The following is a 26,134-nucleotide window of genomic DNA, read 5'->3' as shown; positions in this document are numbered from 1 at the left end:
TCACTGTCAAAAGCACATCTGTAAATCATGGAAGGATGGGATCCAGCAGGTCTGTGTGTGGAATATCCGTGTACTGAATATGATGGTGTTTCAGGCAGGAATGAGTGGCATTAGAGGAAAAATGGTTGGCTTTGATGAGGTTTTGGGCCAGGTTGGATGGGGCTCGGAGTAACCTGGGATAGTGGAAAGTGTCCCTGCCCATGGAAGGGGGTGGAACAAGATGAGCTTTAAGATCCCTTCCAACTCAAACCATTCTACAATTCTATGTTTCTGTTATCTTTAGTAGTAGACAAGGGTGAAGTTGAGAAATCAGTGGAGCTGGTGGTGGGTAAAAATGAGCAGGTGAAAACTGAAATAGAGAAGTGCCTCCTGAGCCAATTTGAAAGCCCTGAGCCAAGAGATGAAGATCCTGGCACATCTGATTCCAAACAGGACAGGCACTACATCTGCAGTTCCTCCCTTAGCTAGTAAATCAGATATCTGTAATGCTTTGGCTTCGAAGTTCACCATAACAGCAGCACAGTGAAAGAGAATAATGTCATGAAACTGCTATTTGGCCACTTGTGTTATTTTCCCCAGCTACCTGTTTCAAATTGCTCATAAAACACCAAAACCCAGTAGTGCTCATAAGTATTCATCTGGAAATTAAGTGTCTATTTCAGTAAATATCCACGTTAGGGCACTTACGGGTAAATCTTTTCCTTGCAGAGCACGAGGAGTTCCACACAGAAATCCTGTTAACAAATAATAGGATTTGTGTGCATAACCCCCTGTGCATCACTTTGAAAGTTTACCCCCTGCAGCATAAGGGTTAGGTAATTTTAGTCTTTGAAAATTATGCTTTTCAGATCTAGTCTTTTCCTCCAGTATGTTATTGATGGTGCAGTCATAAATGCTTCTGAATAATCGTGATCAAATCTTACATTGTTTTCTTTCAGTGGTGGAGAACTTGGGTTATTGTGTTTCTCGGTGCTTTGTCTTGTACCGGGGGAAGTTGCAAAGGAAAAATTACATAGGTGCAAACATGACCTGTTTTGTAAGTGCACAATTTATCACTATAGATGGAAACCCTGTCACCCAATGAGCACAAGTGACAGATATAAACAATCATATTTGCCCACAGCAAAACACTGTTCACTCTCTATATAAATGCATATGTATGTAGAGATCTTATGTTTGGACAAAGAAATGGACATTTGACAGCTACTAATATTTTATGACCCAGTAGAAAAAAATTATACAATTACGAAATGAAACTGTAAGTTAAAAATGTTTTCTTCTCAGGCTAAATCTGAATGTCCCAATGCTGAGGCTTTCACTAATCCAAATAATTTTTCTCTCCTGCTGTATTTTTAGTGGAGACACTTTTTAGAGATACTGCCAAAAATCCCCTTACTTTTAATATGACATTTTCCTCAGTTTCTTCAGGGTGCAAAATTGGCCAGTCACCAGGCAAAACCTGGTTTTCTTGCAATGTATGCAGTATCCTTTTCACTATCCATATTGAAAATAGACTGGCAATAACATTTGTTTTGAAATATTTTGGCACTTAGGCTTCCAACTTTCTATGGAACCTGGAACTGCAAAGGAAAGAAGAATTAAAAGACTGCAAAAAAAAATTAGCAGCTCTTTTAAATCACTGTAGTTTGGTTTTAGAGAAGGTCACACTTGTGGTTTTTTACCTGAATTTCTGCACTAGCTACAACCTTGAGTTTATCGGTGTTTGTGATTTAGGCAGTTTGTATGGAGACAAGTGGGATTACTCCCAGTTTTTGTGTAGGATTGAACAATGGCACATTTTAAATGTGGGGTGTCTCTGCCTAATGAGAGACAGATGAGAGGTGTGGGTGGCCGGTTCTGCTCTCCGAGGAGAACTGTGTCATGAAGTCTGGTGCATATTTTGGGTTAGTTTTTTTTCTTTTCAGACTTGGATAAAAAACTTTTGCCTGGCAAAGTGCTTGTCTACTCCTTCTCCTACTGAAATTGCTGGCAAATCTCTCGTTGATTTTAGTGGAAGCAGAGCTGGGCACCAGCTGGACCCAACCTCATATTTAAAAGTGCTTTTTCCCTGGGGTGCCCCAGCATGCAAATAACTCTGCTGTTGGGTGTCATGTTTTATTGGTGAAAATATATCACTTTCAACTATCAGTTGGCTATGAGAACATCTTGTTGCAAAAAAAGATCAAAACCAAGGAAAAAAGCTCACTCTGTGTAAAAACAAACAAACAACTCCCCAAAACAAACAACTTCCCCCAATTCGTGAGCCCCCCTGGAAGTTGCTGGCATCATGAAAACAGAAATTTTCCATTTTCTGGACATAATAGGAGTCAGGGCTCCGGGACTCTCTTCCAAGCTCGTGCTTGTGCAACACCATGCGTGTGTGGTAGCTGTGGCCTCAGTTGATCCCTCTTGGAAATGAGGAGATGTCTGTGTCATCTTACATTTCAAGAGCAGGTTGAATCATAATTTAAAGGGTTATAAAACTTCCATGCGTGGTATCTTCACAGAAGCCACTTGCACAAAATTACTTCTCCTGCTGTGTTTTGTGTCCAAGAGAAATAAGGGAACAAAATAGTTTGAAAATGGGTGAAAAGCAACGACAACAACAAAAAATCATCCCGAAGCGGGCACTCAGACCAAGCAGTATAGGAATTTCATTTATAAATTATGAGAAGAAAATGTAGAGGGAGGTGTTTTTTAAACAGCCTTCATAGAAAGCCAGGCTTCTAACCTCATCTATATTTACTACAGGAAAAGGTGGCATGATGTCTCCATAGATTATGTGAGATGACATATTTTTGTCACCCAACTTGTTCTCCTAATGTAGACCACAAGATCTTCAAATAGTTTCTGTCTGAGATGCCACCTAGTCGTGGTTTAGTAACTGCCAGCAGTACAGACTATCACACCTCTTCTTAAGCTGTTCCAATAGCTAAATGCCATTACTGTTATATAAAATAAAAATAAAATTCATAACCCACAAACTGAATAACCCAGCTGCCTCTACTTCTTTTCTAGCTGAATTCCTCCATCTTCAGCTTCTCACCAGCATGTCTTGCACCTTTTATCTTTAGACTGAAGTCATCCATTGTCAGATTTCTTGTGTAGATAGTCAGAAACAGAGCTCATGCTTAGCCTGACTAGCTCAGTAGATAGAAAGCCTTGAATTTCTGATGAGAAGGTATGTTTTGTTCCCTAATCACTCTCATGGAGCTTCTCCAAGCCTAATCCAATTTGTCAGCATACTTCTTGAGTTGTGGACACCAACTTGTGGTGTGATATTCCTGCAGTAACGTGCCCCTGCGTGTGGAGAAGTAAAATAGTCTCACAAATCCTACATAATTGCTCTTGTTCTCATTCACAGAATCGTGGGATTTTGGGAGTTGTCTTTTTTTTTTTTGCTCCAAGACCTTTCATTCTTCCCCAAAGTCATGGCCTTCTAGAACAGAATCCTGCATTTTTTGGTGTTCTGCATTTTATTGTTATTAAGACATACAGGGGTTTGGACATGATGAGGCTCATTTTGTTTGCATCTAGTCAGTATAATGAATGATGCCTAACTTGTTACCAGTGACTTGACCTCACCACCCCATTCCCCCCCCTCCCTTTTTTTTGGTGTCCTTTCTAAACACTATTAATAATTATTTTCTGTATTCTTTTATTTAATTGGAAAAACCCCAGGCAGACAATAAATACTTTGTGAGGTTGCCTATTAGAAGCCTATGCACTTGTTTATGATTTCTTGCTTTAAATTGCACACTAAATTCTGTCAATCTTTTACTTGTTAAGCCATTTGATAACTATCCTTGTGGGCTTACTTAATCAAAAATTTTGCCTGACAGGATTATGTCACACTGCACAGTTTATCAAACTTTACCAGAATGATATTTTCATTATTAGCAAAAGCAGAAGATAATCTTCAGAAGTTTCAGAAGGTCTGTTTTTGTAAACCTGTATTGAGGCAATTATTGCAACATGATGCCAGTATTAAAACTGCCATCAGTTTATAGGAGCTTCCTTTAATTTTCTGTTAATGGAATGCAAAATTAGCCATTTGTTTTCCCCAGAGTTCATATCAAACTCACTGCAGACGGTTGGATATCAGTAAGAAGTGTAAAAAGTACTCCCATGCACTTTTAGAAAAGTAGCATTGCACGTGAGATTTCTCCCAGTTCTCTGCCATTTTGTATCTGTTCCATGCTTTCTGAAAATCTGTATTAGTAGACCAGAGATCCCCGACAGTTCCTCTTTTATATGTGGCTGCAAATTATCTGCATGTAAAGATTTAACATGCCTAATCTTCATGTATCTTCCTGAATTTATACTGAAATACACTCACAACATCATCCATTGTATCACAGAAATGCCTGTTGGATGTAGCTGCCTTTTATGTGTTATCACTGGTAATCTGAACATTTCATTATTTTCATGTAGAGTGAGAACCAGAAGAGATCACCAGATCCTCTAGTTCAGCCTTCAGAACATCATAAATAGAATTCCAATTCCTTAAGAAGAGTGCAGAATTATTTAAGAGAACAGATAATTTTTAGCAGTGTAATACAGTGAGCTGGTGCTGATGCAGGTATCCACAATAAGCCTTAGGTATCTCTCTCAGCCATTCCTTCCTGGCACAGAACAGCCCATCCTTATGTGGAACCAGCCTTTTGCAGGCTCAGAGAAGTAAAGTGAACAAACCATTGTATTAAGGCATTTAAATCAAGTTTAGAGACCAATGAGTATAATAAAATACGGACTGAGAAAACATAATTTGTTTGTGTCTACGTGTTCCTATTGGAATAATTATTCCCTATTGGAAACTTTTGTCTGTCAATCCCTAGCTATTTAAAACTGCAACAACAATATCCAGTTGTTGCTTTCTTGTGCCCTCAGTCTTTACCCTAGTTTTTGTTAGGGACAATGCAGTGGTATTCATCAGTAACAATAAGACTGTTATGTTTCATTGTGTTTTTTCCCAAAGCTATACAATGTTCTAGCCATTATAGAAGGCTTGCAGTCAGCTGAGTGATGTTTACATGCCACTTCCATACCCTAATAAGAGGTATAAAAGAAAGTGTATTGTAGCCAGCAGGGGAGGGATTCAGCTTGGAAGGCTGAGACTTCTGCCACGCGTGGAAATGTAGTGGGGGAAGACAGCACTGCCCTGCCCAGTGTGCTTTTATTTCTGGCCTCTGCTTTAGTAACGTGGTTATCAATAATAGCTGCTGCAAACTGCTTATTCATGCTGCTGCTGGGATCATTTGCTTTTGGGCAATATTAATTTTGTGGCTAGGCTAAGTTCACAAGGACATCAATGGCGTGGCTGTCTCGCTCACCCTGGCAGCAGTTTGTCTCGTCCGCATGATAGGCTCTTCTAGATGCGTTTTTTGGCATTCCCATAAAAGCATACCCAGACACCTCTGCCAGCAGGATCAGCACTTTTGTGGGAAGCAGGGTCTTTCCATCTTTTTCTAGCATGGTGCCTCACACAGTTGCACGCAGGAGGTGACGGGTGCTGCTGAGATACATTCCTGGAGCATTTTTTCTGTGCATTTCTCAGCCCCGGGTTGCGTTGCTGGTCTTTTCTGCTCTTTGTAGTGGCAGCTGATTTCACAAGGCTCATGGAAGTCATATGGTCATCACAAAGGGGAGGAAGATTCTGAGTTTGCAAGTGTGTGGGCTGAGCCCGAGGGCGCGTCTTTGGCACAGCTGTCAGCCAAAGCAGAGGTGCCACCACATCTCTGCTTTGCAAGCACGGCGTCCTTGACTCTTGACACTTTGGCTTCTGGAACTGTGACTGTTGTCTGAGTTTATGGGAGGTTGAGAGAAGGAGTGAGAGAGAGCAGGAATCCTAATAATTAAGGCTTGCTTCTTGGAACAAGTCTGTGCCTTAGTTTGGTAATAGGGGAAGCAGGATTCCCCTTCCCATTGCAGATGGAAAAACATCTTCATATTCCTGCTCCTCCTGATGTCTCTGAAGGTAATGAGGCAGTAAGAGCTGAGATGTGCTCAGTTACTCACTTCCAAGCAATCAGACCCCAGTGCTAAATCATTCAGTTTATTAGTCAAAAGCTTTTTCGTGGTCTTAAACTCTCTTCTGGATAAAATAAAGGCTGTTTTGATTGAAAAATAAAAGCTTGTGACCACAGGTAGTATTCTTAACTATATATAGATGGCTTTTGGTGTTTCTTCCCATGACTGCACTGTGACTGTTTCTATAATTTACCATTAGTCATCCACAGACTGCAAAGATTACTCGTTGAGGATGTTGACTCAAACTGAGTGGCTGATCAGGTGGTATGGCAAGTGCCAGCCTTTCTGATGAAAAGATCTTGTCTCAAGGCAGTGCCCATTCTGGATCAGGCCCTAGTCTGGACTTAGAAAGGGTTTTTGCTCTGTGATTCCATTTGTGTGATACAGTTTTATAATTCTGGATATATGCAGCTGAGAAAGCTTGAAAAGGGACTTTATCCTGCTTCTTAGTCCATGTTTATTGGTTCCAGTGAGAACTTTTTTCCCCTCAATAATACATTGGTCTTCTTCAGGACGCAAGGAAAATGAGGTTCACTGTCCTGTAAGACACTGGATTTTGGTCACAGCTGGAGACATGATGTTGAGCAGGAGGAGCTGGTGCTCTTTGCAATGTCAGAATTGCTTATGAGCTTGGTTAGCCTACCCTGTCCACGCATGCAGGGTTAAACCCCACCATAAACCAGGCTGGGAAGGAATCTGTCTCTGTGTGAGCTCCTCAGAGACTTCTGAATCCTCGCCTCCCTCTGTAGTGTAGAGCACACTGGCTAAAGCTCACCTGGAAAATCCACCTAATAAATTCCCTGGCACTGCACTACAGATGTGTAGGTGACACTTCTTATTTTTCTTGCAGCCCATTGTATTTATAGCTTTTGATATTTTAACATAGGCCTTGTACTTTTCTTAGCTGTTTGAGGGAAATCTGTACAGACTATTAACAAATTAAAACATCACATTGTGAGAACTAGGAAGGAATGGCTGGTTTGTGTTGTCAGGTGGCACACAAAATCCTGCATTTTGGCACTTGTTTGAGGTGGACAAACCCATTGTCTTTGAGGTCAGTGAAGCAGTGAATCCCCACTGGGGCTCTTGGAAATACTGTTAAGTTAACAGAGAAGTGGGAGTGCTTCTGATGCAGTGTTTTTTACATTCTTTTCTTTCATTAAAACCATTAGTTTAGTAAAAGTAAGGAAAAAGTTGTTCCATTTTACTACCAAGCTGTTCAAATTACCAACTTCTGTGGTGATCATTGGAGGCCTTGTGTACTCTTTTCTGTATAAAATCTTAGGTTACAGATATGCCTACAGTTGTTGTGTCACCTCCTGCCTCTGTAAAGCTGAGTGTTGACTGAAGGTGTTCCCAAGAGACTGAAGGCAAAATAAAAATGCCAAGTAATTGGTACCTCTGACTCTTATGTTCTGCAACACAAGACATGTTGGATTAAGCGAAATGAAAGGGAAGATCTTCAGAGAGCTGCATGCAAATTTTGACTGGTTGTGGTTTTGGAAGTCAAGGAACAAGGAAATACAGAGAATGCTTTTTAAACTGTTCTATCAAATGTCACATATCTGTTTAAATATTTCATGTGATGTGGCTTCTTTCAGACAATCAGCTGGATTATCTGAGATCGGAGAAAAGGGAGTGATACTACTGAGCTGCAGAAAATAGGAAGAAAGTACTGCCATGGCAGCATAGGGCATAGACACAATGACTGCAGAGTGTTGGCTATTTATGGAACTTGTTTCAATATACACATCTTACAGATAGCCAGTCAGAATTATTGAGGTTGAGGTATTTTATTTGTAATCTATAAGTTTAAAAGAAACATAAAATAAAAGTTTATACAACACTATTTTAGAATTCTTCCCATGGGATTTGTTAGGTAAGACCATTAGATGTTTGTTTTCTGGACAAATTTACTATTTGTGTGCTTCCTAATTATAATGGAAAGACCTAATAAATTATGTATCTATGTTAAACAACTTGCTTTTCAAACAAAGGAAATTGGCCACAACTCTCATTTCTTCTATTTTTATCTTTCTCTTAAAGGGCAACACTTTAAGGAAAATACTCCTGTATCGCTACTTTAAAGGGGAATATGGAAGTGGTATGAATGGGCCCCTGTCTGCCAGCTACAGCAAAACTGCACAAGTGGGAGGTAAATCAACACAGATCATTTCAAGAGAACAAAATTAGCAGCATCATTTTTTTCTAATAGGCACATTGGAAGTGCTCCAGTGATTCAGTTGGTAAATAAATACAAACATGTTCTATGATTAGTTAGAAGAGAGGTAGTAGCAGACTTTTTCTATTTTTAAGTTGCATGCACTTGTCTCAGATGGCTCCTGTGCATTTCATAGAATCACAGAATATGCTGAGGTGGGAGGGACCCACAAGGATCACAGGACGTTTGGAGGTACCAAAGTAGGTACCAGTAAATCACCATTCAGAAATTCAGCAAAGCACAAAACATTTAAATAAAGATGTTGCTGTTTCTGGAAGCTTAACATTTTTTTTTTACACTTCTAGACCCTTTATTGATATATGAAAAAAAAAGGTATAAGGAAAAGCTTCTTGCAAAAACACTGGTTGGACAATGGAACAGATCTCCCTGAGAAGCTGTAGGATGTGTCAGTTCTTGTTACAACTGGACAAGACTCTGATGAACCTGCTCTAATTACCTTGAGCAGGAAGTTTGAGCAGATGGTCTCTGTAGGGCCATTATAACCTAATTTTTTTGCATTGTTGTTATAGAAGCCACAGGAAGTTACTATAGGATGGTTTCTAAGAAAACCCAAAATAATGCATGTCATGGGAAAAGAGACAGAAGTTGGGTACAGAGCCAGGTCAAAATACTTGTCATTGCATTTTCAGCATATATTAAAGGCATACCCAGATTTGTGGGCATTTCCAAATGTTACCTAACTGTTCCTCTGTGGCTATTTCAGTGTAGACACTGGAAGTGTTTAGTTTTGATATCCTGCACACCAAATTTTGCTCCCTAACAAACAGGAGAGTAAAGATTTACTTGATTTACTTTTTTTTTTTTCTTTTTAGTTCTGTCTTTAAAAGTTGTGTGTATGGCTTCATCACAAACAAAGCCTACACAATTTTAATCAGATTAATCAAAATAGTACTGACTGATTAAAACAGTACTGTATTTTTCCTAATGAGGTGGACACAGTTATATCTTTATAGAAGGAAGTATAGCAGGAAAGATGATAATCTGTTATAATAAAAGATGGTTGATTTAATGAGCTAATGCAATTCAGCAAGATTTCTTCAACCCACTCCTTTACCTTGGATTAACTCAGGTCTCTGTTCTTAAAGAACGTCATCATGACGTTAATGATTTAGGAGTTTTGTTGGCAGCAGCACTTGGCTAGAAGGTCATACCCATAACCAGAGTGGATTTAGCAGGACACAATCTTTGTGTAGATTAGGTCTGAGATGGAAGAGCAGATTTAAAAGTGGTCTCAGAGCACTGCCCATACTCACAGTTGGGTGTGTGCAGCAGTGGAATTAAAAAAGGGCTTTGGTGAACAAAATGGTGTCATTTCCAACTTCCTTATTGTCTGAATATCATGAAAGAACAATGGTTTGGGGACTTGTTTTATTGCTTATTCTTAGAGCCCAACATTGCAGTTTCATACAAAAATCTTCGATTTTTTATCAGGGGGAATTTTACCTGAAAGAGAATTTCAAAATGAAATTTATGACATTGCTATTGTGTGCATTATTACTACTAATAGATACCCTTCTGTGCCCATGTGTGAAACCATCATGAATGGGATGTCTTTGTCTAATTTGCAGGTGGATTTTCGGGACAAGACTCGGATAAATCTGGGGTGACCATGTTTGATATTCAGTGCCTTCTGGATAAAGAAGGTGCCTCGGAACTGGTTATAGATGTCATAGTAAACACCAGGAATGACAGGATTTTCTCAGAAGGCATTTTGCTTGGCATTGCGTTGCTTGAAGGTGGAAATACGCAAACACAGGTACTTATTTAATATCCTTATTCACATATTGATTTTCAGAAGCACGTAGCCTGGCGACAAATAGAAAGAACCTTTCTGCTGTGAGTTCTGTGAAAAGTTTGTCACTGTAATACAAAGGTAAATATGCCCTATTGCTATGCAATATCTTGTAGTGTAGACTCTTCAATAGAAGAAAATGTTTTTCAGCTGTCCCTTTCTGTGTGCTTCTTTTAATCTGGTTTTTACCATGTAAGCATTGCCTCAATTTATTTTATATCACTCTTTGTAAAATTAAAAATAACAGTGCTTTTAAGTATATAATGGCAATAAAAATATTTTCTGGAAACCTTCAGGGACATTTATCAAAATCTCCAAAGAGAGCAAAACTGATCATTTGAGAAAAGCGGTATCCCATTCCATAGAAAAAAACTGCTTTAAACTATGGATTCTTGTTTTTTGTGAATTGTGTCCCTCAACTCAACTTTCGCCAAATAAGATGATTGAAGAAAGAGGGAGAATTGAGATGATGAAGGGCTGGGAGGGTTTGGATTATTCAACCTGGAAAAGAAAAGGCTTTGGGGTGACCTTGGGGTGACTCTGGGGCCTTCCAGGATCTGAAGGGAGTCCTACAGGAAATATGGAGGGAGACTATTTCCAAGGACCTGGAGTGACAGGACAAGGGGGAATTGCTTCAAACTGACAGAGAGCAGGTTTAGATGGGATATTAGGGAGAAATTCTTCCCTGTGAGGGTGGTGAGGCCCTGGCACAGGTTGCCCAGAGAAGCTGTGGCTGCCCCATCCCTGAAGTGTCCAAGGCCAGGTTGGATGGGGCTCTGAGCAAAGCAACCTGGGCTAGTGGAAGGTGTCCCTGCCCATGGCAGGGGGTTGAAACTGGATGGTCTTTAAGGTCCCTTCCAGCCCAAACCATTCCATGATTCTATGATTATTTATCCTTGACCATGACCAGCAGAGTTATCAGAAGAGAGGAGAGTTGCCATGAACCATTTCCTGCATTTCTCCAGCTCTCATCATTGCCTGTGGGAGGAATCCCATTTTGTATCTTTATTCTGTAAAAAGATAATATGATCTGTGACCCTTATAGAGTGTCCAGAAAATGATAAAGAAATGAGATTTTTTTTCCCACCTTTCTAAAATGAATTGTTAGGGGCCATAAAAAGCTTTTACTTTGGGAGACAGTTTGTAAAATGCTGCAAATGTTACTCAGACTGCTTGACAGTAATACTAAGGGACTGTAACCTAAAATATTAACTATTTAGTATTAAACTCTATGTGTAGCACAAAAAATTAATATAGTCCAAGTTATAATATTACATCTTAGATGTTCCATGTTTCCTCTTGTTGCATAATAACAGTTACTTTTCACTGTTATTTGTAGATGGAATATTATTACTCTAGTAAGCTGCAGAAATGGAGAGTGTCACAAAATAATTTAACTTCAAGTGTAATATTGTGACATTTTAAAGATTGCAAATAGCACTGTTCACCGTTTTACCCAAATTCTGAAACATTATCATCAATCTTTGTTACCAACCTTGCATATCACTTCGTGAAAGAACTGGTGGCCAACATTTGTTTTATATAAGTGAATTAATTACTCATCATTTGTTTTGCCAAAAAATAGTGTATTTTTGTATTTCTTCTTCCTTAGGAGATTGATATCTGAACTTTTTTTTTTTTTTTGCAGTATTCAACCTACCAGCAACTGAAGGAGCAAAAGAAGTCAGAGAAATTCTTTAAGGTGCTGTATGACCGCATGAAAGCTGCTCAGCAGGAGATCAGATCAACAGTGACAGTGAACACTATTGATCTGGGGAGCAAAAAGAAAGAGGATGACAGTGACCTCACCATATCTGTTCCCAAAAAGAGAGGTAAGGAGGCACTCCTGTGAAAGAGGGGAGAAGTGCACTTTATATTGGAACTGCACCGCTGTGTTGAGATGATCAATAAGCCTCAATATTAACCATTGCTAATTTGCATCTTTTGTCTGCTTTCTCTGAATTATAGTCCACCCCAGGCTGGCTACAAGGAATTAGCTTTGATGGAATCAGTGAAGCTGTGCCAGTTCGCATCAATAAAAGATATAGAACCATATTTTTAGAGAAACAGAAGTAGAGGCTGCTGCTAATGGGGCTATTTCACAAGAGCAAGCACAGGAACTGATTTCCCACCCTGTGGTCTTTCCATTGTTCTCATCATTTATTGTATATGGGAGAGAAATAGTAGGGCTTTTTGTGTTAATGTTCTGTTTCACTCTGGTTTGTGGTTTATTTGGAACATGCTATCCCTGCATGAATGTTGCTTTGATATTCTTTGTAAGTTGCCTAGAGGTCTTCGAAAAGTTAGGCACCAACCAAGAAAAAGTTGCATTCATTATTATTGTTTTCTTATTGTTTAATCAAATGAGGAGAAAGAGTTTCAAAAATGAAGGAAAATCATCTTCTTTTCAGTTAAGGATTCAACCCTGCATCTGAAAGAGGGTATGAAAGGACAGTTAACAGAGGCATCTTCTGCAACATCCAAGGCTTACTCTGTGTATAGGAGAGAAATGGACCCAGAAATAGATCTCATGGGCTCAGGAACAGATGCTGCAAATGCAGAAGAGAAGTCCACAGAAGAAGCAATCATGAGCCCTGCCATTGCAATCATGCAGCCAATACTGAGGTTTCTTCAGCTGCTGTGTGAGAACCACAACCGAGAGCTCCAGGTAAAGTGGTTTTGAGCTGAGCTGCAAATGAAGTATTTATAGGGACTGCAGCTTCAAAAGGGAAGAAAAAACACCCTTGTGCCTGGCTGCTGTTACAGAATAGGGCTGTCTAAAATGTTGTTCTTCTTTTGGTCCAAGGTTAAAATAACCCTTTTCAAGACCCACCTTAGTTGAGTTCATGTTTATGTCCTCAGAATTGCTTGGGGACTGCAGTGTAGCCACATGGAACTGAGAAGTGTCTGAGTGACCCTGCTAGTCAGGTTTCTGTGCACAAATGGTGGATCACTTACCACGGACCTGAAGACCACAAGAACTTTCTGGGTAGTGTTTGGGAACTGCTCTGTTCCCAAGGTGTTATGATTGAAGGCTTTGAGATGTGTGTCCCTCCTATATCAGTTCTCTTGGTAGAAATTACTGTCCCCATAGCAACTTTTGCAAAATGAATTTTCTACAATTATTCCCAGTGTCCAGGAGCCTCCCTTAGAGCAGTTTTGGGGGTGGTTTGAGCTGAGCTGCAGTTCTGGGCTGGCACAGCCAAGGAGTGGCTGTGATGTGCTATGAGACCTGCTCAGCTGTGGGAATGAGCTTCCCAGAGCAGGGGTGTAATAGATGGGTGGAGGCAGGTGTGCAGGACATATATAAGACATTTAAGGCCAGTGCAGATGTTTGCAAAGCTCACTTTCCTAAGCCCTCTTTGCTCTGCTGTTTTAATCAGCTTTTAATTTCTCACCTGCTGCACTAGGTCCTAATATATTTTCTGTAGTGTGCTGTACTTCAGTACCTGATGTACAGTGGTCATAATTTGTATAAATTGTATATATAAATAGTACCTTTTCATGTTTTCATGGGAAAAAAGACTGTGTTTGACTTGACTCTCTCTCTCTCTCTTTTTTTTTTTTTTTGGTGTATATTCATTTTCTCCATCCACCAGAATTTTTTAAGACATCAAAACAATAAAACAAATTACAACCTCGTTTGTGAGACCCTTCAGTTTCTGGACTGCATCTGCGGAAGCACAACAGGTGGGCTGGGCTTGTTGGGGCTTTACATCAATGAGAGGAATGTGGCTCTTGTCAACCAGACACTGGAAAGCCTTACTGAGTATTGCCAAGGTCCATGCCATGAAAACCAGGTAGGGCTCAAATAACTCCTGGATGCAGAAGAGTGTACCTGAATGTGTGGTGTCTGGGTGCTTGTCATAAATATTTCAGTGTTGCTAATAACATAAATTCACTTCCAACTGCTGTGACTGGGCTTAACACACAAGCTTTCATAAGGCCTGAGTGAACCTTTTAAGTCAGAACTCAAAACAGACTCTTCCTGTGGTATATCTACTTCCATTGAGGATTACCAGTTCTTTTGGAGAGAGCTTAATGTTGTGTCTGTGGCTTAAACCTCACTTTGTGAGACTGGATTAGGAGTCACAGCTGTGGAAGTGCATTGCAAACACAGTCTTGTTTTCTTAATTTTCAAACATTTTGCCCTTGCTGGTGTTTATATGGGTTGCTAACGTTTACTTTCCTTATTTCACATATCTGCCACAAAGTTTAACTTCTCATCCTGCTATACTATCTAGCAGCATCTTTAATTATGATGTCAGTAGTGAAATGGATGAAACTAAAGACCAGGCTTCTGCTCATCTCTGCCTTGTTCACTCCAGTGCTTTAAGTCATAAAGGTGTGACTTTTGGTAATGGTCTCTTTAGTGCTGTGCTGAAGAAGTATGGAGATGTAAAGAATGTGGTTATATGCTTTGATCTGAAGAGAACTGCAGTAAAGTTGTAACACTGGTTGAAATTGCAGAATTTTTACTATGGATTATCAATTGGAAAATTGCAGTGGGCAAATTACAGAAGCAATCTCTTCTTTATAGTAGGAATAGCTGAAGAAATACATGCAATATTAATGCTTCTTCATTAATGTGCACAAATGAAATATAAATTGCTGCTATTGCCTTTGCTGGTAATCAACTGCATTTACTTAATACTTTAAAAGCAAACAAACAAAAATCCTTTAGTGGACTGAATTTTGAACAGTTAGATTCAATCCACTTATGAATGGGAAAAACAACTGTAAAAAAAGAATAGCTGCAGGACTGGAGATGAAAAAAAAACCTGTTACAAATTAACATGGTCTCCAACAAATTTACTTAGGGAGCACTGGAGGAACACTGATAGTGGAAGGGAATGATTAGTTACCCTTCATTACTTAGACCTACCTGCTGGAAGTCACTCAGGATTTGAGTTATGCTTGTTCACACCAACTACAAGTCTAATTCAGTGTATTTCAGAGGCAAATGCTCAACACTCTCATTTTCATTTTTTCCCTCTCTCTGTCTTCCTGGAAACCTTCTTCTTTCCTATTGTCCATAAACCTGCTAGAAGGAAAAAGCACCACAGGCTTTTGTATAACTGACACTTACAACACCTAGAAGGTCCAGGACTCCAGCTGTAAAGGCATCTGTGAAGTACAGTTTTGAATTCCACATCCAGAATTCCATGTCTATCAAGAAAGATGGAGAGGGACTTTTTACAAGAGCATGTAGTGACAGGACAAGGAGGAATGGATTCAAACTGACAGGGAGTAGTTTTAGGTTAGACATTTGGAAAAAAATCCTTTCTGTGAGGGTGATGAGGCCCTGGCACAGGTTTCCCAGAGAAGCTGTGGCTGCCCCACCCCTGGAAGTGTCCAAGGCCAGGCTGGATGGGGCTCTGAGCAACCTGGGCTAGTGGAAGGTGTCCCTGCCCACAGCAGGGGGTTGGAACTGGATTATCTTTAAGGTCCCTTCCAACTCAAACCATTCTATGGTTTTGTGAAATGCCCTTCTATGCAGAAGAGAGAACCTTAGTCTCTGCAAACAATTCATACTGTAAGAGTGGTATTAGAACTGGTTGCTGACTGCAAATTAAGCATTTGGATGTGCAGATTTGGTTGTACAGCTGAGCATGTCTTTTATGTCCGAGTCTGGCACATGTGTTCAGCAGCATCTGGCAGTGCTCCTGCTGTCTGTAACTTGTACCACTTGGTGCCAAGCCCTGCATGATTTACTGGGAGCATATTTTAACCTGCACCACCACTATTCCAGTTGTGTGTTCCTCTGCTGGCAGTGTTGGGGTCAGTTCTGTACTACACAAGCCTCCCCCAGCAGCTCTTGTGGCATGTTTTTAGGATGCTCTGCTTTGGCTGAAAGGTTCACTGTTGTTGCAAGGTCTTTCAAGTTCTGCGTCCTTCTTTTAAAAATTTGTTGATGTGCATATTTCCTCCCTCCTGTTATCCTGTCTCCCTCTTTGTACCCCTTCTTCCCTCCCTCTCTCCTGCCCCTGCCCCATTCCCTTCTCTTTTTTTGCAGACATGCATAGCCACCCATGAGTCTAATGGGATTGATATTATAATTGCACTCATCTTGAATGACATAAACCCTCTTGGCAAATACTGCATGGACTTGGTGCTTCAGCTGAAGGTACAGTATATGTAAATTTGTTTATTTGAATTTCAGAATTGAAGACATACCTATGTGAGAGCTGTAGGCAACCTGACATTTACTTAATCTTACCGTAGCATAGTATACTCAGCAGCCTTTGGAAAAAAAAATACATTGCAAATTAATTCAGCTCAGCTTCTGAGTCCTTATCAGACCCTCTACCACAGGCCTTTTGACCCACTGCTGTGTTTGGGAGTATGCCCTGAGCTCTTTAAAAAAAAAAAAATCCTATCAAACAGGCACGACATGAAAATTCTGTACTGTGGAAGTAAAATCTTGCTGGATTGGTATACGCAGCACTGAAGAGGCATGTAACAATTTTGGCATTCTCTCTGTATACTGAACTCTTAAAATTACTTGAGAAGGAGACGTTGTGAAAAAAGAATAATACTTCAGATGACCTTTAGTGTCAAATACAAGGTTCAAGTAAACTGTATTTTATTTCCCTTCTCAGTGTCCTCTGAGGGGAGACACAAAGCGTAGAGTGTGAGGGCAAAGACTAGAGCAGGAGGGCTTGTAATGTGATTTTGTTCTGTATTCTGTGAGAGTTGGATAGGCTCATAGATAAGTTTCTCCTGCCGTGCAGAGGGGAGCCCTGCAACTGTACTGTCTGTCAAGTAGGGGAGAATTTGTCCAGGAGGAGCCCTGGGTTTTGCTTTTTCTTGCCTTCCAAATTAAGTCTTTCCATTGCAGATGGTCTGTTTCCTCCCCAAACTAGCAAATACTTTGTGGTAGCTGCATTGCATCATATTGGCAACATTATGGATGTCTAATAAAATAATCAATATAGCTATATATCCTGTACTATGAAACACTGAATCAACAGTGCTTTACATATGATTTTAATAACTGTAATTACATTTCTGAATGACAATGTAATTCAGGCCCCCCTCAAGCAAAATATTTAAGCAGACATTTAACTTTGAACATGCAGACAGTTCTTTTGAAGTCCAAATTTCAGGTTCTGTAAAGATCTAGCTGCATTCACTCCAGTGCCATTTTGATTTGCCATCATCATGAAGCTACCAAGTGCTTGTAGAACATCTTTTCTGTGTAGTAACCAAAAATGGAGTTCAGGGACATCACTGCAAGGATGGCTCTTTCATAGGAGACTTGTCTGTGCCTTACTCCAGTTATTTAAATAGCAAAAATTGTGCTGAATGACACCAGAGGTTCAAACTGTGAAAATGATTCTGATTTTACAGAATCACAGAGTCATTTGGCTTAGAAGGGACATCTTGAGGTCATCTTGTCCAACCTCCCTGCTCAAGCAGGGTCAGCCTAGAGCAGGTTTTCCAGGCCTGTGTCCAGTTGAATATCTCCCCAGCTGGAGACTCCACAACCCATGTGGGCAACCTATTCCAGCGTGTGATCACTCTCACTGTATTTTCTTGTGTTTAGACAGAATTTCATGGGGGTTTTATTTTATCTCTTGCTCTCTCACTGGGCATCACTGAGATAGGTTTGGTTCCCTGTTCTACATTCCCTCCCATTAGGTATTTATGCATTGATAAGATCCCTCTAAGCCCTTTCTACTCGAGGCTGAACAGCTACACTCTCACTAGCTCCTTATGTGAAAAAATGCTCCATTCCCTTAATCATCTTTAAGGCTTTTTGCTGGACTTGTTCCATTAAATCCATATCATCCTTATCCTGTGGAGTTCAGAACTGGGCACATTGCTGGGCCAGATGAGATTTTCTCAAGAAATTAGATCCAAATCAAGAAGTTGCTGGTTTTGATTTTGAGTGGCAACACACTGAAATAATAAAGCACTGAATTTACCAAGTAATGTTTAACACTGACTCTCTGTCAGTGTTCATAGGCAACTTTGAAGTTGCAAATGCATAAATTTTGCAGTGAAAATACAGAATTTGAAGTACATAGGCCCATATATTTACACCATCAAACAAGCTCAGACACTGTTTCCAGGGAACGTTGTATGTTGAACTTATACACCCCCAACCAGAGCAAAGGCAATGCAGAATTAAATTTTCCCATCCCATCTTAGTTTAACCTGTTTTGCACATAGTTTTTGATGTGGTATTTAATTGCATCTTCATGGGATTATATTTTCCAGTGGACGCATTGAGTGAGCAGGGTAGACAGTATTCACTGATGCACAGATGGCCAATGTTCCATTCTGCCTCTTTTTATTTTGAGTATGACACCCTGGCCTTCCTTATTTCAGTATGACCTCAATATCTGCCACTCTGTATAGTGACAAGATGAAGAGACATTGTCAGTCTAAGGGTAAACAGTCTAATACAAGTGTCTTCTTGTTTTTTCTCATAGCAATTTATTCTGGGGTATCTAGTTGCTTCACTCATTAATTTATTTTTTCCATCATTTTTATGAGGAGATGAGATGGCAACCCAGGTGAAGAGAAATGAAGGCCAGAAGTGCTTTGGGCTGCACTGTTTATAGCACCCCTGGAAAGTGATTTTTCACCAATGTGTTATGAAGAACGTTGTACTGTACTTTCCAAGCAATGGACCTCTTTTCCTCATTGATATCTGGGATTGGAAATCAGATCCTGGGGTCTCAAAGCATGCAGAAAAGGAGGAATAAGTAGTCAAATGACCATCTCAATGTCAAGTGATCTGAGAGAAAAATCCTGCAGGATGTGCCTGCCTGCTGTAATTCTAGGCCATGGCATTGTCACTTTTGCTGAGTCAGTAGCAAGAAGCTGGGTGTTGATAACACAAAGCCCTACCCATCCTCTGCCTTTCTTCATTTTGTGGAAGCTGCAGAAGGCTTCTCTTTGCCCCCAGCGTTGTCTGCACTGGGAAATAGCTTCTAAGTCCTCCTCACCCATAAGGGAGCAGACTGTTTCCTTCCCTTCCTTCTCGAGCTGTCTGGTACCTGTCATGTTCCCTTCCCTCCTCCTCAGTTTGAGATCCCACCAGTGCTACCACAAGTGACTTGGTCACCAAGACTGCAGCAGAAAAGAAACCATCCTGCTCTTCAGAGCAGCTTCCTGTTAGGAGTCTTAATCAAAATTCTGTCCTTTCCCTCCATTTGGGCTTTGTGATTCTGTGCCCACTAAGAAGAAACTCTGTGGGCTTTTATGTATGAAACCAGTGTGTTTCTGCAGTACAGTACTCAAATTGTAATTTACAAAGTGCTTATGAGTTGGACAAATTTGGCTGGGTTTCCCTGGGGATTACAACCTGTGTGATTGGTATGTTAGTGCTCCATGTTTTCATCTCTGCTGTCAAAATTTGGATATACAAAGGCTGCTTAAAACACAATTGCTTGAACATGTGGAGAACAACATCTTCCTTCTTGCCTCAGTCCCAAAAGCAGCTGAACCCTTTCCCTCTGAAACTGCCTGTGCTAATTGTCTCTTGCTGAGAGAAATTTCGGTTTTAATTGCTGATTTATGGCAATAAACAGCTGAGAATGAAGTTCTGTGGTGGGTTGGGAGTTTTCCTGGCCCCTACCTGTTACCTTGGGATTGCTGCCTGCTCCAAGTGTTCCAACAGCTCAGTCTCTAATGGGGGATGACGATGGGATGCTGTGGCAGGTCAACCAAGGCAATCCTGCTCTGCCAGAAAGCAGTCAAACCTCCAAAACCACTCTTCCTCTCCTCTTCAAAACTGATTTAACTGGAAGACAGACAGGTCTCTGAAGTCTGAGGTACCACCAGACTACTGCTGCTAAAGCCCCTGCTGTTCAATCCTTAGGAGAGGTCTCGGTGAAAAGCAGCCAGTTGACAAAGAGAAGGTTGTCTTTTTATGCTCCCCCGGGAATATTTGGTAGTGAAACAAGATTCCAGGAATGTATGAAGACAGTTTATTTTACAACCCTTCAAATAATAACCAGTTGGACTTCTTAAAAAACCAAAGGGGAAGGAAACCTGCCTGATTGATGAAACCTTTCATGTGATACATTTTGTAATTACCTCTGTTGATTCTTGTTTCAATAGAAAGCCAGGGCAAAAATTGCTAGGTGGGCAGTAAGGGGAGGAAATGGAATTTCATTTCTTGTGCACAGTCTACAGCAAAGCTCTATATTTAAGTCAAATATTTTTTGGTGTTTAAAATGCTTCTTCCAATATAGAGTGCAGGGTTAGTTAGTCTTACTAAATATCAGTCTTACTGATATTAAAATGGGAAAAAAATGCTATTAAATATGTCAGTAAAATAAAAGATGCAAGTGGTTGAAAATCTTATTCACTAAAAAAAGTGGTTCTTGTAATCTCAAATAAAACAAATGCGAGGGTCATTAATCCATGAAAGAGATTTAAAATTTGCATTAACTTGGTTTTGTATCTCCAGAACAATGCCTCCAAGCTTTTGCTGGCTATTATGGAAAGCAGGCAAGACAGTGAGAACGCGGAAAGAATCCTTTTCAACATGAGACCAAGAGAACTGGTGAGAAAACTTGTGAATATTCATAAATCTTTTGGCTGAAAAAAAAATAAAATCTGTCATTAGAACATTTTTTAAATGATCTGCATCTAAGCTGAAAAGTGTTGGCAGGGTATGGTGGCACAGTGTATCAGGATGGTACTAATTCACAAAAAGTACTTTGAAAGGATCAAGCATGCATGATTTCAGTCTTTACGACTTCATTATTTTTATCCGTTTGAAGCACTTTTTCTGTAATTGTTTCCTAACTAAGTTATCATACTCTGGTAGAGTGCCTCCAAGTACAGTTTGTCAGGCAGGGACTGGCTTGTACAGTTTGTGAAACAGTGTGTGTAGACATAGAATATATACAATATATTTATGCTAAATACGTCTCATGGACAGAGAGAGTTACAAACATTTGGACAAATATACAAATATATACAAATGTACAAATACACTTGTGGCTGTATTTTGGAACAACCCTGATGTTTGTGCAGGTCTCCAGGAATTTTAAATGGGTTGGAAATCTGGAGAAATTGTTCCCAACCCAACTGGCTCTGTAACAGCAGCAACTGAGAGATCTGTGTTTAAACACGGATTTCTTCTTTCCTTTCTTCACTGATTTCATCTCCCCCTGCTTGGGTTTGTGTTTCAGGTGGACGTGATGAAGAATGCCTATAACCAAGGCCTCGACTGTGACCACGAGGAGGAGAATGGAGATGATGGCATCTCCCCAAAAGATGTTGGCCATAATATCTATATTTTGGCCCATCAGGTATGTTTTATTGGTTGTGTGACTGGTTCTAGAAAAGTGCTACGTGGTTAAACTCCATCTTATCATGGGTGGAGTGATGCATTTTACTTGTAAGAAAGAAGTAACAATGGGCTTGTTGACATAAACCAGCAATTTATAAAAGTTAAACCTGGAGAGGTGTCCCTGCTCAAGGGAACATCCTGTGTGTCTTGGTACTCTGTGGGACTTGGTAGGCTCTATTTGTTTGAAGTAACAGTGTAGAGCAAAGCAGTTACTGTCCATTTAGCTTTGTCTTCTTTTAACATTAACAGCTCATTTATATCAATCGGATCATAAATCATGTTATCATTACTGGTGTATTTTAAACAGTAGCTTCAGTTTTGATACCAAGTGAACTTGAATTAAGAAGATCCCTATTATTTTAGATTTAGTTTGGCAATAAGAATAATTGGGTCTTTTCACTGCTTTCTCCTTCAGAATTCCCTTCCTTCCACTACAGAATTATGCCGTAGTGCCCTCAAGCTTTTTCTGATCACTTTTTCTTCTCTGCTGGTAAAGGTAGAATGTACACTGAGGCTTCTTATTTAATGGGCTGTTTATTCTTCAGAGCAGTTGGTGTCAAAAATAGTTTATCTTTCAGTTATGTTAAGAGTATTGAAAAGATTTTTTTTAATTAAAAAAATAAAACCCACATATTTCTTGATTATATCATAAATGACAGCATTTGGTATTTCACGTAAGGGCCAAATTTTTAAGAAGTGCTTTTACTAAGTACGAAGAAATCAACAGATGGAGATATAGGGAGTGTTCTATATTCATTGTGTTTATTACATGTTGTTAAGAATTGAATACTCAATGGAAAAAAAAAAAAGAAAAGAAAGCAATCTATAGCTACAGTACTATTATGCAATGATTCTTTCAAGCAGGGAATGCAAAAACAGTTACTGAGTTATGCTGATGTGCTTGTAGCACATTTGAATAAGTAAGTATTGTTACTATGTTGATGTTTTTATGGTTGACCACGTTTTACTCTTGTGCTGTGTACATGAGATACCCATGGAAGATGACAGTATTTTAAGAAAGCATCTGTAGCTCCTTACCTTGCATGGCTATTTACTGCTTGTCTGAATGCTTATAATGAAAATCTAAAAGCCTGACAAGTAGAAATGTTGGTATTTTCTGCCTACAGTTTGTGTTAAATGACTTAACAGGGTCTGTGACATGGAAAATATGGTTTGGGGGAGTAGAATATAGGCCTAAAACTATATCTGAAATTACTGCTGGGGTCATTTTATGAAAGAGGTCACTACCAAGGTGAGTTGTAGATTATTCTCTATCCCTAGGTCTGTGTTCAAGGAGCTGGGGAGGTCCATGATGCCACTCCCCAGCTATTCCTGATCCATAGTCGGCACTTTGGTTGCATAAGAGTGGATATTTTTACAGCACTTTGCTGAGCTCCTTCCTGTTCTGTAAAATTAAATGTCATGACTGGCTCTGTATGCTGTAAAAATATTCATCTTTTTACCAAAAAAAAAAGAAAAAGAAGAAAAAAAGACTGTTTTCTTTTTCTTGCATTTCTGTAACTCAGTACGTGTGTTTACAATAGCTTTGCACCCTTGTCAAGCCCCATATCAAAACAAAGCAACGGAAGGGCAGGCAATTTGGGGCCTTTCTGTGTCCTCTGCTAATGAAAAGTTAGAATTCTTGGCACAGGCCTGCTGATCTTTGACCCCAAACTCTTTCCATGTGTGCCCTCTCACTCGCCCTGGGATGGGCAGGATACGAGCGTGGTCCCTCCTCAGTAAGGCCATTGTTGCTGGGTTCCTTTGCTGCTTCTCTCTCCAAACACCCTCTGCTTTGCTGTGTCAGTGGCTTTTTGGTGCCTGGGTGCTTAGCTGACCTGATTTACATACTATTTCTTTGCTCTCACAGTTCATTGGACTTATCTTTTTTTCTACAACCAGTGTGGCTCTTCAGTCACTTTCCTGATGCTTCCTTGTGACCACTTGCTCTAGTTACAGCTTTTTGGTCCCTCTGCAACAGCAGAATCAAGACCAAGAGTTCCTCTTTTTGCTGTTCTAGCCCTCAAACACAGACAGTTTATTTTGGGGAGCTCAGACTTTCAGTTTTTGTCGTTGTGCTCTTCGGGGCGATGGTGGGTTCTGCATTTTTGCCACCACTACATCCTTCCTTGCCTTTCCTGTGGTTGATTTTACCAGAAGCAAAAGGCATTCTGGTAAATGTTTGACCCACAGTGCATAGAAAGTTGTACATATGTCATGAGCAAGGCTGAGATTTCTGCTAGTAAATCTTCTTTACAACCTCCAACCCCTACACAGGCACACGTATGGAAGTGCATGTGCGCAGTGGTACATGGTGTACACACACAGACGTGGCACAGCAGCCATGTCGTGCCAGTAGTCACACATCTTCCACATGTTTCTTTGTCCTCTCTTTCCTTTCCTTTATTTCTTCATCTTCCTCCAGCCTGCCACGTGCTGTAGCTGTGCTGTTTCCCCTGCACTGACCCCAGTCTGTCTGGACACTGCTGCTCCTCCTCACTTTTCCTGTTCTAGCTATTATATGGGCAGAGAGGAGAAGGGAGTGCCCCTGAGAGAAAGCAGAAGTGAGTGGTCCACGAGGAACTACCCTCAGCTGCACCCCTGCTCTGCTGCCTGGCTTTGGGGCAGGGGCTGTGTCGAGACGGAGCTCTTCTAGGAGCGACACAAGCTGGTGCTTGAGGTCACACCCTGGAGAAATAAATAAGCCTATTATTGCTAGATAGAAAGGGTTCACCATTTTCTTGAAAATTCATGGAGGAGATTATGTTTTCTTTGTCTAATTCAAATGTCATGCTCAGAGCCAAGCCTTGAACCTGACACTGCTCATTTCTTACAGTGGTCTCAGGTGAATGCCAGTGGTGTTGTGGAGAGTTCCATCACCTCTTACACCTCTTCTCTTCAAGCCCCAGTCAATTGGGATGGTATTTTCACTGCTGTCCTTTCAAGAGATCGTGTTAAAGCAGGTCACACTTTGTTCTGCAAAGCCAGTAAGGATGTCCGTGAAGAGACTTCATCTTGATGTGATGTCTACGTAGAGATTTACAAAAGCTTTTGACATAGTAGCACAAAAAAAGTTTCATACTTAATTCTTATATGCAGAAGCATTGCTGTAGGAGAATCAAGCTTTTAAGTGGTAGAAAAAAAGAAATTATAACAGGCTAAAGAAATCCTCTGGCATTTCAGATGACTCCTTGAGCTTGCTGCCTCTTATTTACAACAAAGTATTTCAGAAGTTTATAAACTCAAAAATACTTCATTGGAGTTAGCAGTCTTTCTGTGAGGTTCGTGATCCCTTTGCATTTGCTGTGAAGTTAAGATAAGGCACTGGCTACAACCCCAGGCTCCTGTAGTTTGTATGCATGTATATATATGTGCTTCTGTCAACAGAAAATACTTTAGAGTGTTTCTCTGTGTTTTTCAACTAGGTGCAAACTGTCTAAACCAGGCATGAAGCCCAAGCTAATCCACTGTACCTTTCAGCAGGGCTTTATTCATGAGGGTCACAGGAACGTGAAGTAACTTTACAGAGCTCCTAGTCAGCTTGCAGCATGGCAAGGGTGCACTTTCATCTGCCTGCAGAGCTGTGTAGGCATGTCCTTGATCTAGAAGGATGTGAATGGGAAGGGAGTAAGGGAGCCAACTGTAATACTGTACAAAAATTTTAAATTCTCAATGCCCTATAAATTCCTCCCTCTGGTTCCCAAAGCTGTTGCAGGACTATAGGGGTACTGATGCTTTCATGGTACATGTTCTGTGGTCTCAGACCAGCAAAGTGTTTCCTCAACTGCTTGGTTTTAAGTGTATGTTTAAATGCATTGCTGGAGAGGGGAGCACAGGTCTTGGAATGCCATGATTTCCTTGTCACCTACAGGTAAATAGAAGGTTGTTTGTTTTTTTTAAGATTAAGCTAAAATATTATTTATATCCCTATGGAGTACCAAAACTACTTATAAATATAAAATTTCCTGGTGCTACCAAGACTTAATGAAAAATCATTTCCTCCACCCTGTAAGGTTAGAAGAATTAACCCTGCCTGCTGTCAGTGCAGGCATACGGCATAAATGAACACAAGTTTGAACCAGGCTATCCTCTGATAGACTAACACAGCTGGAAGTGTCCTTCCATTTCTAAGTTCTTAAAATAAACCAAGGAGAAAAGGAGGTAGATTTGCTGGGAACTGTAAGATTCTTGCTGCAGGTACTACTGAGCAGACTGTAGCAACTGGACATCACAAGTCATACACCTTCCTCTCTGGTGCTAATTTTAAATGGACTGGGCAAAATAAGTCATTCAGCCTTATGTATCTGTTAATATATTACCAACTGAATCAAGATTTCTTTATCAAACTTGGCAAGCTTTATCAAACTAGTGTTTTATTGCTGTATTTACTTAATGCAGTATATTCCTTAGTGTAGACACATGAATAATATTTGCTGACTGGGCAATTAAAATGGTATGGATTTACACTTTGAGAGTAGGGATACACTACCAGCTGTTTTTTAAAAATTACTATTTTTGACATTTGAAATAGGACTGGTTTGATAATGAGACTTGGATATGATATATTCATTAAGGAGAAACTAGAGTCAGTTTTAAACAATTTAGCTATCCAAATATGAAATATTCTAAGGAGCACAAAGCCATTTGTTTATGTGGGTCTGTGTTTAGTGTGTCTTTCTATAGCTTTCATCAGATTTGAGTACACCAAGGGCAGGGACCACCCTTTATTTTCCACATCAATGCTGTGCCT

The 26,134-nt window shown here is 40.1% G+C and overlaps 1 protein-coding gene across 3 annotated transcripts in view; it reads left to right on the top strand.

The window, feature by feature from the left end:
* Window positions 1-26,134, top strand: part of ITPR2 (inositol 1,4,5-trisphosphate receptor type 2) — a 241,673-nt gene that overhangs the window by 153,615 nt on the left and 61,924 nt on the right. For all 3 annotated transcript variants that reach the window (XM_051772364.1, XM_051772363.1, XM_051772362.1), the window contains 8 exons: window positions 8,077-8,185; window positions 9,841-10,028; window positions 11,713-11,896; window positions 12,476-12,732; window positions 13,664-13,864; window positions 16,081-16,191; window positions 20,494-20,589; window positions 21,224-21,343. In XM_051772364.1, coding sequence (XP_051628324.1) covers window positions 8,077-8,185; window positions 9,841-10,028; window positions 11,713-11,896; window positions 12,476-12,732; window positions 13,664-13,864; window positions 16,081-16,191; window positions 20,494-20,589; window positions 21,224-21,343 — 1,266 coding nt within the window. The remainder of the gene's footprint in view (window positions 1-8,076; window positions 8,186-9,840; window positions 10,029-11,712; window positions 11,897-12,475; window positions 12,733-13,663; window positions 13,865-16,080; window positions 16,192-20,493; window positions 20,590-21,223; window positions 21,344-26,134) is intronic.

This window comes from Manacus candei, unplaced genomic scaffold (assembly GCF_025592945.1).
Source record: "Manacus candei isolate 608988 ecotype Guabito, Panama unplaced genomic scaffold, ASM2559294v1 h1tg000153l, whole genome shotgun sequence".
Lineage (NCBI taxonomy): Eukaryota > Metazoa > Chordata > Aves > Passeriformes > Pipridae > Manacus > Manacus candei.
This window is presented reverse-complemented; position numbering and strand designations above follow the sequence as displayed.